Source organism: Berghia stephanieae, chromosome 1 (genome assembly GCF_034508935.2).
Source record: "Berghia stephanieae isolate SIO BIC M18660-M18661 chromosome 1, UCSD_Bste_1.3, whole genome shotgun sequence".
In the NCBI taxonomy this organism is placed as follows: Eukaryota; Metazoa; Mollusca; class Gastropoda; order Nudibranchia; family Aeolidiidae; genus Berghia; species Berghia stephanieae.
In genome coordinates, this window is record NC_088360.1 from 21,843,234 (window position 1) to 21,861,862 (window position 18,629).

The 18,629-nt window shown below is 37.1% G+C and overlaps 1 protein-coding gene across 7 annotated transcripts in view; it reads right to left on the reverse strand.

The window, feature by feature from the left end:
• The window catches only part of LOC144970364 (multidrug resistance-associated protein 1-like), a 98,280-nt gene that overhangs the window by 26,066 nt on the left and 53,585 nt on the right, over positions 1-18,629 (reverse strand). For 5 of the 7 annotated variants that reach the window (XM_078909952.1, XM_078909929.1, XM_078909946.1 and 2 more), the window contains exons 19-25: positions 15,992-16,159; positions 13,499-13,697; positions 9,990-10,170; positions 8,062-8,182; positions 4,788-5,025; positions 3,852-4,162; positions 2,056-2,255 (exon numbers count right to left, since the gene is read on the reverse strand). In XM_078909952.1, coding sequence (XP_078766078.1) covers positions 2,056-2,255; positions 3,852-4,162; positions 4,788-5,025; positions 8,062-8,182; positions 9,990-10,170; positions 13,499-13,697; positions 15,992-16,159 — 1,418 coding nt within the window. The remainder of the gene's footprint in view (positions 1-2,055; positions 2,256-3,851; positions 4,163-4,787; positions 5,026-8,061; positions 8,183-9,989; positions 10,171-13,498; positions 13,698-15,991; positions 16,160-18,629) is intronic. The other 2 variants (XM_078909968.1, XM_078909977.1) reach the window with 1 other exon arrangement.

The window sequence follows — 18,629 nt, forward strand, 5'->3', positions numbered from 1 at the left end:
GACACGACAAAAATAATGTCATGAAGCCTGTGGTACATCATGAAGCCTCCGGTATGTTCTATGAGGTGACACAACAAAAATAATGTCATGAAGCCTGTGGTACATCATGAAGCCTGCGGTGTGTTCTATGAGGTGACATGACAAAATAATGTCATGAAGCCTGTGGTATGTTCTATGAGGTGACACGACAAAAATCATGTCATGAAGCCTGCGGTGTGTTCTTTGAGGTAACACGACAAAAATAATGTCATGAAGCCTGCGGTGTGTTCTATGAGGTAACACGACAAAAATAATGTCATGAAGCCTGCGGTGTGTTCTATGAGGTAACACGACAAAAATAATGTCATAAAGCCTGCGGCATGTCAGGAAGATTGCTGATCCATTCTCTTTCAACTTTGATTTTTAAAAAAAATAAATTAATAAATAAATAAATGCCCAATTGGTTATTTCTACATAAAATCTAAATATAACAGAAAGAGATGACTTTTTAATTGTCTTTTAAAATCAAATAAATAAACAAAAATAATCAAATCAGGAAATCATTAAATAGTGTTGGAACCAAAAATTATTTTCTTTTCTATATTGTTAAACCTTCAATAATAGTTGCTTGCTACCCTTTGCATAGGATTCTAATCTGATGCAAAGAATTCTACCCTTAGATTTGACAGACCCAATCAATACGGGGAGGAAGAATGGATTTTTAAAAAATCCTTGTCAAATAAACAAAAACCAAAAACAAAACGACTTGTGTTTTTTAACGAGTGCAGTATCCAGTATCCAGTAATAAGCTTGAGGTGCTTCGTAAGGGGACAGATAAATACCTGAACAAGTCTGTATGAAAGGTGTCAGACATCGGCCTGCTCCCTAGCTTCTCCATTTGTTATAAGGGTAACCATGAAAAGAGCAACACTTCTCGTGTAGGACGACAGATGAGGACTGTAAGGCCATATAATATATAGTTTTTGGACAGAGACAAAGCAATTGTTTTTCAGGTACTCATTTTACACCTGAGTATTGTGAAAGAATGTGAGAAAAGAGTCTTTTCCAAGGACTTAATTTTGCACTGCCAAGATCGGAACTTGAACCTTGGACCGAATGGTCTGCAGGCGAGTGGCATTACCGCTAAACCACAAAATAACTCTGTAGACAAAATGTAAAGGCATCTCAGTGGGGTTCTTGACCTCCCATAGTGGGCAGACTGGGTGGGGTTCCTGACCTCCCATAGTGAGCAGACTGGGTGGGGTTCCTGACCTCCCATAGTGGGCAGACTGGGTGGGGTTCCTGACCTCCCATAGTGAGCAGACTGGGTGGGGTTCCTGACCTCCCATAGTGGGCAGACTGGGTGGGGTTCCTGACCTCCCATAGTGAGCAGACTGGGTGGGGTTCCTGACCTCCCATAGTGAGCAGACTGGGTGGGGTTCCTGACCTCCCATAGTGGGCAGACTGGATGGGGTTCCTGACCTCCCATAGTGAGCAGACTGGTTGGGGTTCCTGACCTCCCATAGTGGGCAGACTGGGTGGGGTTCCTGACCTCCCATAGTGGGCAGGGAGGTACAGTACTTACTGTGTCTTCTATCCCTCCTTATCTGTTTTCCAACTTGCTTTCTGTCTTTGCCTTGGAATGAGATTACTTGGTTTTGTCCTGGCCCTGGCTGGATGACCTTGCTGGGAGGGAAACAGTCAAATGTTTTGGGAGATGATATTTTTTTCCTTGTAAATCATCTCTCTGTTATGCACTGTCTAGTTTTGTTTACATATTATATATAATTTGTAAACATTTGAGTGTGAGTGGGGACCTGTGCTTGTGTCTGGATGAGACTTTTAGGTGATCTCAAAGTACTTTGATAGTGTGCTCTTGGAATCTATTCTGTTTTCTATTTGAACCAATTCTCTTTTGTCTTACCTTTTCTTGGTTGCTTTAATTGTACTTCTAGAACTTTTGAATATCTCATTTTCTTCCTTTTTACTGGCGCTGATATGACCTTAATGTGCGCTGTAAAACCTTTAAAAACAAAACAAAGAGGTGATTTTAAATACAAAAATGAAATATTTTACCTGTGAAAACCCGCTGCGGCACAAGCGGCTCTTTGACAATCATCGATTCTATAATTGGATTCGTTCACAAAGTGGTCTTGGGCCCGGTAAGCACGAATGACCGAGGCACCCGACAAGGTCTCGCTGAAATGTGAGTAGATGGGTGACCGTTTGTTGGAGGCCAGTCTCCTGGCTTGACAAGAATTCACAACAAACAGTCGCTGAAATGCACAACCAAAAATACAAAAATAAATAAAACAATATTTGAAACATGGAATGAGATAAACAAAACAAAACAACAACAAAAATATTCACAAAGTTCACTTACATACTTATCTGAACCAGCGACCACCTGAGCTCTAGCCCTTCGGTCTTGTGCCATGACTATGACGTAGAAGTTAGACGTCTTTTGTAGTTTCTCCAGGTGACTATACAGTGTGTTACTGATGCTTGGATTTGGTGGGAGGGATGTGCATCTCAGGTTTTCAAGAAGTTGACATTCGAGTTAGTGGTGTGTTATTGTTTCATTGGGGTGTTGACATTAGGGGCAGGAAAGGGATGTGTCTTTTGTAATTTTGCTTAAATGGCTGTTGATAGCTATGTGTTGTGTTCTTAGTTGAAAGATGATGTCTTCTGAGCTTATTTAGGCTATAAGTCTTTACAGGAGTGGTCATATGGAAAAATATACATCTATCCGTGGCGCTCATTGCCCAACTGTTAATCCATTCTTCTCTCTTATTTGTTTTGATTATTTATTTCTGTGTGGATTGGACACTTGTATCGATAATGATGAGAAATACAGGCTATGGAGAAGTGCCAGATGAAAACAGAGAATTTAAACATGGCGATGTCAAAGCCAACCTGAGACTGACAGCTTGATACGATCCACAACTTCTAGCAGCTTAGAACCACTTTGACCTGTGTTATCTTCACAGAACATTTAAACTTAAAGGCATTATTGGTCCAACAGACATGCCTAGTACTACGGAATATTCATAGAAATACGAATTTTTGGCTCCAGCTACAGAACTGTATACGCCTCTTTGACTCAATAAATCTTGTTGAAAAGGAAAGTTTAACTTCTTAGATCCTACATTCAGGACCTTGGAGCATTTTTGGATCATGCTAAGGACAAATTATTTCTTTCCAAAGCTATTTAAATTGACTTTTTCTTTTTTCCTGGAAACGACAAATTGACATTCATAGCGCTTTGTTAAAGCAATGGTTGCATGCTCAATGTAGGCACCGCTTCCATGCATGGACCGAATCATTCTGTATTAAGGCCAATGGGAGTTGCAATAGCTCAATTGGTAGAGCACTCGCTTCACAGCAATGGGACCGACATCAATTCTGTATTAAAGGCCAATGGGAGTTGCAATAGCTCAATTGGTAGAGCACTCGCTTCACACGCAATGGGACCGACATCAATTCTGTATTAAAGGCCAATGGGAGTTGCAATAGCTCAATTGGTAGAGCACTCGCTTCACACGCAATGGGACCGACATCAATTCTGTATTAAAGGCCAATGGAAGTTGCAATAGCTCAATTGGTAGAGCACTCGCTTCACACGCAATGGGACTGACATCAATCCTGGGTGCAGTCGAGATTTTTTCTGACCCCCTGTCCACCCAGCAGTAATTGGGTAGCTGGGTCTGTTAAATCTGGCAGAAAGTACTTTGCGATAGACTATCATCCTATCCAAAGGGTAGCAATTGCTATAGTTCTTTTCAAGTTAAAAAAAAAACTGGGATAAACTCAAGCTCCATGAGTCCCGATGGCTCTGAAGGACGAATAAGACTTTTTTTTCTGTAACTCACCTGTACACCGACCACCATGAGAAAAACTGGGAAAACAACGGCAAGAAACCAGGGTATTGTAAAGGAAATGGTGATAAGAATGCCGAACCCTTTCAGAAAGAAGTCGATGACGTCACAGAGATCCAAAAACAGGTCGTTGTCGATGACTTGCATATCCTGACTGAATCGATTCAGAATGCGGCCGATGGGAGTTGTGTCGAAATAGCTCATGGGGGCCTTCATCACACTGTCTAACAGTTTTTCGTGTAGCTTTCGACACGCCGTCACGTGTCGGATGAATAAGACGAAGGAAAACACCAGAACTGACACCGCTGAAATTGGTAGATTTATTTTATTGTGAGATTTGTCTTAGAGGAGGTGAATATAAATATGGACATTGATATGCTTGTGGCAGCAGTACTAATTGAAATAATAATAATAATAATAATAATAATAATAATAATAATAATAATAATAATAATAATAGTAATAATAATGGTATATAAAATAATAATAATAATAATAATAATAATAATAATAAAATAATAATAATAATAATAATAATAAACACAACAAAAAACAATCTTGAGCATATATATAGCGCAATATCTACTAAACGTGCTTTCAAAGCACTTTACAAAGGGCCCTGTTGGACAGAGACAACACACCTGTTTGGCGATATTAAATTTTTTGTCCGACAGAGACAACGCTGTTAACAACCTGGTGCTCATTTTACACCTGAGTATGGTGAGAGAATGTGAGTATAGAGCCTTTCCCAATGACTCAACTATTCATCACTCAGAAAGGGACTCAAACCTTTGACCATCCAATGTCTGTCATCCCACAAGACCACATAGCTATATCAGTTATTTGTAAAAAATTGACCAGGAAACGAATGAAAGAAAAAAGATTAACCTATTATCAAAAAAAAAAAGATAAAAAAACACAAGCACTTACTTTGAATGAGGCCAATGATGGTATAGGTGACGACGAAATAGGCATTTCTATCGATACGGGCCGTGCTGTTTGCAGGAAGGGCCGTGAAATTGGACAAAAGGCCGTCGTCATTCCACTGAGTGATCCAGTAGTTGGCATAGTTGAAAGTCACTTGGTAGATCAGGATGAAGAAGAAAATGACCGCGGTGTAACCAAGACCCACGCCCTTCCACAGATGCCAGTAGAGTTTGGTGGACACCTGTGGTAGAAGAAAAGAGAAGGTGAAGGACATATTAATGTGGTCTAGCAGTAAGCCACTCGCCTTAAGATTGGAAGGTCCAGGGTTTGAGTTTGAGTCCCCCTCTAAGCGGCGCACAATTGAGTCCCAAGAAAAGGCTCTTTACTCAGATTTTCTCACCATACTCAGGTATAAAATGAGTAGCTGGCCATTAACAGCATTCCTTCTGTCTGCCAAATTTGTAATAAAAATTGTAATGCCGCCAAACAGTAAAAAGCAGGCACTGATGCATGGAGAAAATTGACAAAGGCGTGGAAAAAACAATGCAAATGTGAATATATAATAAATATAACAATGTGTACGTGTATATATATATATATATATATACATATATATAATGTGTATAAAACAAATGATTGTTTCTGCTTTGTCTGACATTGTATCATACACACCTTTACAGACTGTAATGCGGCTGTGTGGTCTAGTGGTATGACACTCACTTTCAGATTGGAAGGTCCTGGGTTCGAGCCTCGCTCGGCGCATAGAGTCCTTGGAAGAGACTCTTTACTCATATTCTCTCACCATACTCGGGTGTAAAATGAGTACCAGCATTGTCTCTGTCCGAAAAAAATTGTAACAACGCCTAACAGGCCTCATGTCCCGTCCTAAATGTTAACTGTTGCTGTTGGCTAGGGACTCATTGTAAAGCGCTTTGAGCACATTTAGTGGATATTGCAGTATATAAAAGCTCAATTTTAAAATTTAAAATTATTTTCAATCAATGCGTTTCTCAATGCCTTTCCGTAGAGCACACATTGCATTCTACTGTGATAATAGAGTCCTGACGAGGTGTGAACGATGCTACAATCACAATTGGATTCAGTAGTCTGATGTCACGCTGCCCGGCAACGGCGACCATCTTAGTTCTAAACAAAGAAAATCATTACTTTTTAATCTTCATGCTGGCTAGAACTTTTCATATGCCTTGTGATCAGAATGTGTAAAAGTCAAAACATGATCAAATTTATGTGTTTTTTTTCCTCTGGATACGCTTTTATGCTCGCCGGGGAAATATTTCATATGGGCGTCCGCCATTGTTCCGATAGTTTAGAGCCAGTGTTACTAAGTTACCATGCGTCATTAGGAAGGAGGTGACATTAAGACTGTTGAAGACTATTGTTATCATGAGCAATTTTACACCCTTGACTAATTTTGTCCAGCCCTTTTTGTGTTTAGTCAAGCGTTCAAGTTCATAGAGACTTTTGTTTTCTACCTCCATGACGAGGGAGCCCTCTGGATAGACCGAACCGAGGCTCTTTGGTGAGAGCCGTAAGGGTATGGCTCACTTAATGATCAGGCTCCATGTGAAGGAGATATCTTTAGTGTTTTGTTTTTTGTTTGTTTTTAAGGGTTTTACGGCGTTTGTAAGACATTTAGGTCATATCACCGCCTGTAAAAAGGAAGGAAATTTGGATAGTAAAAACATTCTAGATGTACAATTACAAGGACTTGAGGAAAAAGTAAAACATACGGGAAATTGGTTCAAATAGGGAACAGATGTAGATTCCAAGAGCACACTATCTGTGTACTTAGTTTGAGATCACCAAAAGTCTCACGCAGACACCACACAGAGAACCCACTAAGAGGAACACACTCAAATATTTATAAATCATATGCTAAAAAAAAAAAAACATTACATAACAGAGAGATGATTTACAAGGAACAAAATTTCATCTCTCAAAACTGTAACTATACATTCGACTGTTTCCCTCCCAGCCAAGGACTCCAGCCAGGGTCAGGAAAAAATAACTAATCTAATTCCTAAAAAAAGACGGGCAGCATTTGGAAAACAGATACCGTTAGATAGAAGACACAGGAAGTACCTCCCTGCCCACTATGGGAAGTCAGGAACCCCAGCCAGATATAGGGGGATAGAAGACAAAGTAAGTACCTCCCTGCCCACTATGGGAGGTCAGGAACCCTACCCAGCCACTTTAGAGTCTCTTGTGTATTGTGAGCAGAGGGAGGGTCTGTTGCAAGTTCATGGATGTCAATACTTTAATTATCACTAAAGTAACCCACTTGGAAGCAAATTTCCATTTCATACAGTATAAGTCACCTGAAACAAGAAATTCCCTACTGCCAAAACATGGAAACGTTCAAATCTCGCTTAAAGTTTTATCTTTTTACGTCATAATATTGAAATACTATTTTCATATTTTGTTGTTGTTAAATTGAATTCATATCACGTTTCCATCAAACTGGTCTTACTGTAATATGTTTTGTTTTATATCACTGTAACGCGCTTAGAGCCTGTGACAAAGCACTATATAAATGCCATTTATTATTATTATTATTAATTTCAAACTAAAAATGCTAAAAGATATTAATGGTGGGTGTTTTCTGATCCCCACGTCTAACCAAGAGTGATTGGGTAGCTAGGTCTGTTAGATCGGAAAGAAAGCACTTTGCAATAGAATAGTGTCCTATCAAAAGGGCAGCAAGAAATTGCTTTTGTCCTTTAAATACCACAGAAACTGGAAACTCTCCTGTTCCATGGCGCTGAACAACTACTTTTAAAAAATGAACAAAATTGAATATAACAGTTAAACAAAAACAAATACAAAACATTTCGGGATCAAAACGTTTCTTCAGCCAATAACAAAGAACTCAAAATAAGCTTTTATATAGCGCAATATCCACTAAACATGCTCAAAGCATTTTACAAGAGGTCCACAGCCAACAGCAACACTTACCATGTAGGACGAAACATGACGCCTGTTAAGGAATATTACAATTTATTTCCTTGGAAAAGGCTCTTTACTCACATTCTCCCACCGCACTTAGGTGCAAAATGAGTACCAGTGCCTGGCTGTTAACAGCATTGTCTCTGTCGGAAATAAATTGTAACATCGCCTAAAAGGTGTCATGTCTCGTTCTATACGTTACGTGTTACAATTGGTCAGGGACTTTCTGTAAAGCACTTTGAGCACGTTTAGTGGATATTGCCCTATATAAAAGCTCAAGTCTTGAGCACAGAGCTGTAGACATACACACCCTTCCTCCCACTGCCTCTTCATCAGACGTCAATCGACTCGCATCGACAATCCCCGTCTTTGGTTCTTCCACAAATTTGACACTTTCCACCTCACGGCTGATCTGATGCAATGACGAAATGCTGTCATCAAAAATGAACCAAAATTAGTTGTAAATTAAAAAAAAAAAGTCTTTAAAAAGTTTTAGAAAAACAACAGAACTACCCACTTGAAGAGATGAAAAAATGAACAAGTTAAAAAATAAAGAGAAAGATTTGAGAAAAAATGTGTATAAACTTTATCCAAAAAAAAAGAGGAAGGTTGTGAAAAAAAATAGTGTACAATCTGGTCCAGAAAAGAGGAAGAGTGAGAAGAAAAAAAAGGAGAATAACGTACAATAAAATAAGATAAAGAATTGAGCAAGTGTGAATGAAAGGTGCCAGACAAATCAAGAAAGAAAAATACAAGAAAAAACCCATCCCAAAAAATCAGTCGACCTCAACTGGGGATCGAACCTCAGACCTTCTGATGGCCAATCAGACGTGCTACCATTACACTGTAATCAGAAGGTCTGCGGTTCGATCCACAATCAAGGTCGACTGGTTTTTTGGGATGTTTTTTTTTCTTACATTTTTCTTTCTTGCTTTGTCTGGCACCTTTCATACACACTTGTTCAGTTCTTTATCTTACACCAGTGCCTGCTCCTAATTTTTTAATTTGATATTTTCGAATAAAATAATTAAAAAGAGGAAAAGGTAATATTCTTATTGAAGCCATTGAAGAAATTACTTGTATTGTTCTTAGAAGAAAAACTAAAAAGATATTGATCTCTGAACTATGACTATTATTATAATTATTATTATTGATAAAAGAATAACAATAAGGATTGAATTATAAGCTTCAATTTATAAGACGGAGACAGACACTGTGAACATTTTGAGTGAATTCACCTTAACATCGCCACTATCACAATAACTCAAACATCTGTAGTGTTTCATTCATCCTGTTTTGTTGATAAAGGGGAAACCTGAAACATCCACAGTGTCTGTCTTTGTCTAATAAATTGAAGCTTACAATCCAATCCTTACTGTTATTATTTTCCCTCAAGCTTCAAGCATCAACGTTTTCATTATTATTTGATATAGCGCCGGTTTCCACAAAGAGTGCTCAGAGGTGCTTTACTTTAGAGTAAGAGAAATAAACACTGAATATTTAATGGAGAACAACATTCATATGTGATTTATAATTCTGACAACCAAATCTCTATAGTTTTACTTGGGCTAATGTTATTGGCAACTTCAGCCATTACGGACACATGAATGATCTCATCAGTATTGTGTACAAAAGCCAAGAAAGTGTAGAATTCTGTTCATTCGACATACATGATAACGCTGAAACAACTGCGCTTATAGGTTTTATAAAGTTAAAGTTCAAATTTATCATCATTTAGGTTCAATATAAATACGAGTCTATGCAGCATAAAAAAATGATATTTCGCCACATTGGGCATTCAAGTGAAAATGTCATATAGAACTCTCTTTTTTTTTATTTTTCATCTTATTATTATTATTAAGGCTAAGCTTGCCCATTCTACATCAACAGCAATATTTAACATGTAGGACAAGACACATCGCCCGTGAGACAATATTGCAATTTGTTTCCATCCCCCCCCCCCCCACCCCTCCGGACTGAAATAAAGCTGTTAACAGACAGGTACTCGGATTACACCCGAGTCTGAGTACAGTGAGAGAATGTGAGCAAAGAGCCTTTTCCAAGAACTCAACTATGTGCTGCTCAGAACAGGATTCAAACCAGGCTATACAGGTCCGAAGGGGAGTTTCATACCACAAGACTAATGAGCAGCACAAAAAAAAAAAAATTAAAAAAAAAAAAAAATCAGATTTTTTTATCTTGGGTCAGTGCCTTGTTGCCAATTTGTGTTTTCGTTACCTCTGCCTGATGTCGAGACCCAAAAAGTCATGTGACACATCCAGGGAAGTGCTGACTTCATGACTGGAGACGACAGATAAAAGCCTTTGGATTTCATGCACATCTTTTATACTTTCTCCGTCACTGTCAGACGCCACCGATATCAGGCGTTGAAAGATGTTCATTTTTAAAGTATTGTCTGCTGGAACAGAAAGAGATTATAATAATAATAATAATAATAATAATAATAATAATAATAATAATAATAATAATATATAATAAATAATAATAAAATAAAAATAATAATAATAATAAATAATAATAATAATAAAAATGACATAAAAATAAAACAACAAACAACAACAATAAATAATAATAATAATAATAATAATATATAAATAATAATAATAATAATAATAATAATAATAATAATAATATAATAATAATAATATAATAATAATAATAATAATAATAATAATAATAATAATAATAATAATAATATAATAATAATAATAATAATAATAATAATAATAATAATAATAATAATAATAATAATAATAATAATAATAATAATAATAATAATAAGGGTCAGAAGGTCAGAAGTCGTTAATTCAATACACCTTCCGTTCGATGCAGAGTACGGAAATTTATTTTAAAAGTTGAAGGTCAGATGTCATTAATTCAATACAATTTCTATCCGATGTAGTGTACGGAAAATCAATTTAAAGGGTGAAGGTCGGAAGTCATTAATTTTTCGATAAATGACTGCTTACCTTGACGTTCGATTTAAATTGTTTCAGCCAATGATATGATTACGTCACAGGAAGTCATTTATGCATTTTTAGCTTGACTGTTTTTTTTAAAATTATTTTATTATCACTACAAAAGGTGTGTTATAATCAAGAATAACTACAACAATAATATATTTCTATAGCGCTAAGCATTCACTTAAAGGTGCTCTGCAGAGCTTTACAATTACTTATTACACACACACAAATACACAAACACAAAGATATGCATACACATAAATATAAATAAAGATTTTAAGGCCGAAATAATGAAATCTGACTCAATGTTTTATGTCTCATCGTCTTATTGGAGAAGATGGACATTGTTGTTGTGAAGTGATGAAGTACTACAATCCCACATTTCTGTGTAACTGTTAGATAAAACTGACATTCTGGTGTCTGGTTGACCTCAATATATGTTTTGTTTGTTTTTAATTTTTTTACAGCGCTTGCGACACATTAAGTAAAAAGGAAGAAAATGGGAGTCAAAAATTCCAGATTTACAATGAAAATCACACAAGAAAATTAAGAAACATGGGAATTGGTTGAAAAAGGGAACAGATGTAGAGTCCAAGAGCACATTATCAGTGTACTTAGTTTGAGATCACTTTAATGTCTCATCAGGACACAAACACAGGTCCCTACTAAGAGGAACACGCTCAAATGCTTACATTATACATTCAAAGCAACAAATATAACAATATATAACAGAGCTCATCTAAATAGTATCTCCCAAAACTTTAACATTACATTCGACTGTTTCCCTCCCAGCCAAGGACTCTGGCAAGGGAAAAGACAAAACCAAGTGATCTCATTCCAAGACAAAGACAAAAAGCAAGTTGGAAAACATATAAATGGGAATAGAAGACAGAATAAGTGACCTCCATGCCCACTAGGGGAGGTCAGGAACCCCACCCAGCACCCCGACACAGGCCACATATCTGTCCAACCGTCTAAATACGTTATTGTATCAGGGGGGGATTTCTTTTTTAGTCTTGTCTTCCTTCGGAGCCATCTGTCTAACCGTTTAAATACGTTATTGTATCAGGGGGTATTTCTTTATTACTTGTCGTCCTTCGGAGCCATCTGTCTAACCGTCTAATTACGTTATTGTATCAGGGGGGATTTCTTTTTTAGTCTTGTCGTCCTTCGGAGCCATCTGTCTAACCGTTTAAATACGTTATTGTATCAGGGGGGGATTTCTTTTTTAGTCTTGTCATCCTTCGGAGCCATTTGGCCCATGGAGCCTGAGTTTTATCCCAGTTTCTATAGCATGAAACGGACTATCGCAATTGCTTGCTACCCTTTGGATGGGAAGCTAGTCACCAGATCTAATAGCTACCAGCTACCCAATCACTTCTGGGTGGACCGGAGGGTCAGAAAAAAAAAAAATCTCCACTGCCCTCGAGATCAATCGTGGTCCCTTTGCTTGTGAAGTGAGAGTGAGTACTCTGCCCATTGAGCGATCGGGACCTAAATATTGAGTTTATAGTCCAGCATATGAAGCATGAGTTTTATGGTGTTTTATTAAGGACAATGAGTTTATAGTCCAGCATATGAAGCATGAGTTTTATGGTGTTTTATTATAGACAATGAGTTTATAGTCCAGTATATGAAGCATGAGTTTTATGGTGTTTTATTAAGGACAATGAGTTTATAGTCCAGCATATGATGTATGAGTTTTATGGTGTTTTATTAAGGACAATGAGTTTATAGTCCAGCATATGAAGCATGAGTTTTATGGTGTTTATTAAGGACAATGATTTATAGTCCAGCATATGATGTATGAGTTTTATGGTGTTTTATTAAGGACAATGAGTTTATAGTCCAGCATATGAAGCATGAGTTTTATGGTGTTTTATTAAGGACAATGAGTTTATAGTCCAGCAATGAAGCATGATTTATGGTTTTTATTAAGGACATGAGTTTATAGTCCAGCATATGAATCATGAGTTTTATGGTGTTTTATTAAGGACAATGAGTTTATTGTCCAGCATATGAAGCATGAGTTTTATGGTGTTTTATTAAGGACAATGAGTTTATACCAGCATATGAAGCATGAGTTTTATGGTGTTTTATTAAGGACAATGAGTTTATAGTCCAGCATATGAAGCATGAGTTTTATGGTGTTTTATTAAGGACAATGAGTTTATAGTCCAGCATATGAAGTATGAGTTTTATGGTGTTTTATTAAGGACAATGAATTTATACCAGCATATGAAGCATGAGTTTTATGGTGTTTTATTAAGGACAATGAATAGAAAATCTGAAAGTGAGGTGGGGATCCAGCCATTGTGCCACACTGCCTACGACTGAATGAAATAAAAGAATGAGGGAGTGAGTGAATGAATGAATGAATGAATGAGTGAATGAATGAATGAATGAATGAATGAATGAGTGAATGAATGAATGAATGAATGAATGAATGAATGAATGAATGAATGAAATGTATAAATGAATTAGTGAATTAATTAAAAGTATTAATGAAGGAATGAATGAATGAACGTATAAATGAATGAATGAGTGAATGAAATATATAAACGAATAAATGGATGTATATATTAATGATTGAATAAATGAAATGTATAAATGAATAAATAAATGAATGAAATGTTACAATGAGTGAATGCATAAATGAATGAACAGATGAATGAATGTAAAACAATCATAAATTAAAGTCTAACCAAACAACAGATTAGAGAGACAAAGAGAGGCAGAAATCAACGACCCCATATGATTTACCATTGTCAATCTCCTTCACTTCCTGCACGTCCAGCTCGCCACTCTGTACAAAATACTGGGTCAGAAACCTGGCAAAGTCTCCGTTCCGTGCCAAGAGTTCCTCCATGTTGCCAGATTCGCTGATTTGTCCATTGTCCATCACTACAATCTGGTCAACTTCTGGCAGCCACTGGACTCCGTGAGTGACCAACACTCTGGACTGTGACCACAACAAAGGAAAAGACAAAAGGAGATGATTTAATATACAATTCTGCCATCTCTTTGTGTTGACCTTGTACAAATATTTGTGAATTATTCATTGCGTGGCTATGTAATGTAGTCTTGTGAATTATTCATTGTGTGGCTAAGTAATGTAATCTTGTGAATTATTCATTGTGTGGCTATGTAATGTAAGCTTGTGAATTATTCATTGTGTGGCTATGTAATTAATCTTGTGAATTATTCATTGTGAGGCTATGTAATGTAATCTTGTGAATTATTCATTGTGTGGCTATGTAATGTAATCTTGTGAATTATTCATTGTGTGGCTATGTAATGTAATCTTGTGAATTATTCATTGTGTGGCTATGTAATGTAATCTTGTGAATTATTCATTGTGTGGCTATGTCATGTAGTCCTGTGCCATAACACTCACCTTTGGAACTGTCCAGGGTTCAAGTCCTTCTCTGAGTGATGCATAGTTGAGTCCTTGGAAAAGGCTCTTTACTCACATTCTCTCACGTATTCAAGTGTAAAATGAGTACCTGGCTGTTAACAGCATTGTCTCTGGCTATAAACAAAATTGTAAAATCACCTAACAAGCATCATGTCTCATCCTACAAGTTAAGTATTCCTGTTGACGAGGGACCCCTTGTAAAGCCCTTTGAGCATGTTTAGTGGATATTGTGCTATATAAAACATAATACTGAAATTGATTCCACTTCCTGTTCTGATCTTAACGAGACAATCTGCATTTGTTCATTCATTATTGACTTATTTGATTCACAATCAATCCCCCACCATCATTGTTACGCAAGGTAGACCTGTAAATGAGCTCTATAAAAATTGACTGAAACTCTTCGACAAACTGAAGATTCAATTATTTTTTTTTAAATAAGGCATCATTGGAGAGGAGAGTGATAAATACAATATATCAAAATAGTGGGTGTTATTTCTTACTGGAAATATGACTGCCATAATTTGATGTAGAAGGAATGCTAAATAAGCATGTCATTCATATAGGTAAAGATGACTTCATCAAAGTCATATTCCTGCCTCTGGAATTTTTTTGACATAGAAAAATAATCACCATTATCATCTTTAACTTCTAGCCATGACCAATTGAATTTATTCCTCACGGGACTCACATCTTTATCGATGCTCGACAAGTCTGAATTGCGATCCACGAACAGCTCAGCCATTGTGAGAACATTAGAATAATGTAGCAATGAGCAAACTTGATTTTCAATCAGTAAATGACAGAGAAAAAAAAACTTAAAAATATGATTGCAGGCCAATACACTGAATTATTAAGTAGAAGTGAATTATCAAGAAGAAACTCGAGCTAGCGGTACGGAAAAATTCAAAGAATCGAAATGAAGGTAAATCGCCACAAAACAGCAAGCTCGCTTGGGCTTGAGCAAAACAATGCCAGAAAACGTCCTGATTTGCACGGGAATTAATTAGGCTACTTACCATTGTTCCTTATGATCAGGTACTCAATCAGTGAAGAAACGGTCAACCAGTTTGTTTACAACGTGAGGCAATCGAAATGTGCTTGTAGCAATCTATCCTAACTTTCGATTTGAAGATGTCTACATAACGGACTTGCGGCATTCGCAATTTACTTTATCATAGTTTTGAGACTCCCCAGGTAAATGTGGTCAATTTTGGCTTAGTTTTGTGAATTCTTTCTTTTTTTATTTCTTTCTTTCTTTCCTTTTTTAAATATTTGAATTTGACAAATTGACTGATTTCAGTTAATTGACTGAGAATTTACAGGTCTAGCAAGGTTATTGAAATCTGTTTTAATTCAGAAAAGTGAGTGGAGCAGGCACTTATGTTGATAACAACAAGAAATGAAGTGAGTAGGAAAGTGCCAGAAGACAATGGAGAATGGGGGCTTGAATCCACGATCATGGATAGCGCATATGGTAGAGTCACAATCTCCCCGGCCAGGCAAAGTTGTCATACCAGTAAGGTCACTGGTTTCGAGCCTTCATCGCCGCGACGAAATTTTTATTCTCTATTGTCTTCTGGCACTTTCCTACTCACTTAATTTCTTGCTGAAATCTGTTATTGTTTAGGATTGAATGATACATGTGTGTGATTGTGTGTGTATTTGTCTTTGCTTATTTAAAATTCTTAGACGATTACATTGTAGAGCGCCTCAGTGGAAGTTTAGCAGTGTACAAATGAATTATTATTATTATTATTATTATTATCATTATTATCATGGCACAACCTGCAAGCACATGATCTTCGTCTATATGGATGAAATGGCCAAGGTCTTACTTTTCCTTTGAGGCTTCCATTGGGGCCGATGACGTGGTCAAAGATGTGCCGTCCGACATGGCCGTCCACGGCGCTCAGTGGATCATCAAGTAGGTAAATGTCGGCCTGGCTGTAAAGGGCCCTGGCCAAGGATATGCGTTGTTTTTGCCCTCCAGATAAATTAATGCCCTAAAATGTGGGAACGGTTTAGATTAAATAAATCTTTTTAAAAATCAACTAATAAAAGTCTGTTGATTAGAGAAATCCTCCACTCTGCGGAGTGAAATTGACAGTACAAATTTCTTGTTAAATTTAAAATAAAGCGCTATTCTATGACAAAGTAAGGGTCCTGATAGGTCAGTTGGGAGAACACTCGCTTCACATGCAAACAGAACAGGATCAATCCTGGGTCCACCCAGTACTGATTGGATAGTACAATCTATAAAATTTGGTGGAAAGTACTTTGTGATAGACAAGCATCCTCTCCAAAAGGTAGCAAGCAATTGCTATTGTCTGTTTAGTGCTATAGAAGCTGCGATAAACTCCAAAGGCTTGATGGCTCTGATGAACAACCACTGTCACAAAATACTTTCCTCCATTTCTAAATTAGAGCTTCTTTCTCATCATATAATAAATTCACAGATTTGTTTGTTTTTAAGAGTTTTATGCGCTTGCAACATATTTAGGTCATATCAGTGCCACAAATGAGCTAGGGCGAGGTGACTTTTTTTTTGTTTGTTTGTTTGTTGCTTTAGGTCTCTTCCAACACAATTGAGGTTATATGAGAGACCGCTAAAACAAAAAAAACAAGCAATCTAACAAAAATAGTACAAATGTAAATCAAAATCATAACCTAAAGATATCATAAGCTAAATTATAAATAACCAAGAACAGACAGGCAGAAGATTTACAGAAAAAAAATATCTCCTGTCAAAAATAAATTTTCACAAACCAAAGAAGCAGGATAGGCTAGTAAAGAGAAGAAGAAACGACATCACTATCGGATCGTACACCCATGCGAACATCATAGATATACGATTCAAGGGTGATGCTCCCATCCAACCACCCGCCGAGGTGACTTTGCTCAATGCCACACAATGAGGCGGTTGTTGTTGAATTCGGTAACTTTTGGGTACGAAGCAAAGACTGGAGCGCGGAGCCACAATGCCCTATACAACTTGTTCATATCGGGCTGGCTGCAATAATGATAATGACAAGATCATTTCACTGGTGCTTTATGCATACATAAAGCCCTGTTTCCATGTGCGCATAATGCATAGTGTGCAATGTGATTTGAGTAATGCGTAATGCGTATTGGCCATTTCCACGTGTGCGTGCTATATTAATATCTGCTATGTGTCAGTTTGTTCTTTCTACCCTCAAATCATAGTTATGGTTATGGCTCCTTGCTTGTCCAAAATGCGGAAACAGGAATATGAAAATGAAGACATTGCAATACGCTTCAACAGTCGTAACATCACTTCCATCCTAATAACGCATGGTAACTTAGTAACACTGGCTCTAAACTATCAGAACAATGGCGGATGCCATAGCTCTCTGGGGAGCATAAAAGCGTTTCCAGAGGAAAAAAAACACATAAATTTGATCATGATTTGACTTTTACACATTCTGATCACAAGACATAAGAAAAGCTCTAGCCAGAATAAAAAGTAATGATTTTCTTTGTTTAGAACCAAGATGGCCGCTGTTGCCGGGCGACATGACATCAGACAACTGAATCCAATTGTTATGTATTATGTACTATCTGAGATTGAGGAAAATACAACACAGATAGTGTGGTCCTTCCTGGGTGAATCAAAAATGACAGGCCAGAACATAACCTGGAAAGAAATTCTGTGGCAATTTGTGAACGATGTATTGAAAAAGAAACAGCTACACACGTGTAGTTCTTGGAAATTGCCTTGGAATTTCTAGATTCTGGTGTCCGTGTAGCTGTGTGATGCGGATTCGAACAATGAGTCTATGGTTCAAAAGCACACCACGCATTGTGGATACATGGATACACTTTAGTTGAATTTCCATATAAACGTTTTTTTCGCATTGCGCACTACGCATTATGTACACATGTAAACAGGGCTTAATGTTGATAAAATCCACAAGCACTTTCACACATCTGTTCACGCACAGCCACACACAAACACACAAAGACATGCACATACACAGACACACAAACACAGTCACATACAAACACACATACACAGACACGCAAACACAGTCACATACAAACACACATACATAGACACACAAACACAGTCACATACAAACACACATACAGACACGCAAACACAGTCACATACAAACACACATACATAGACACGCAAACACAGTCACATACAAACACACATACACAGACACATACAAACACATATACATAGACACACAAACACAGTCACATACAAACACACATACACAGACACACAAACACAGTCACATACAAACACACATACATAGACACACAAACACAAGTACATACAGACACACAAACACACGCACATACAAAGACACACAAACACATGCACATACAAAGACACACAAACACACGCACATACACAGACACATACAAAAACACACACACACATAGACACATACACAGTACATGACATACTAAGATAGACTGACAAACAAAAGACAAAAACAG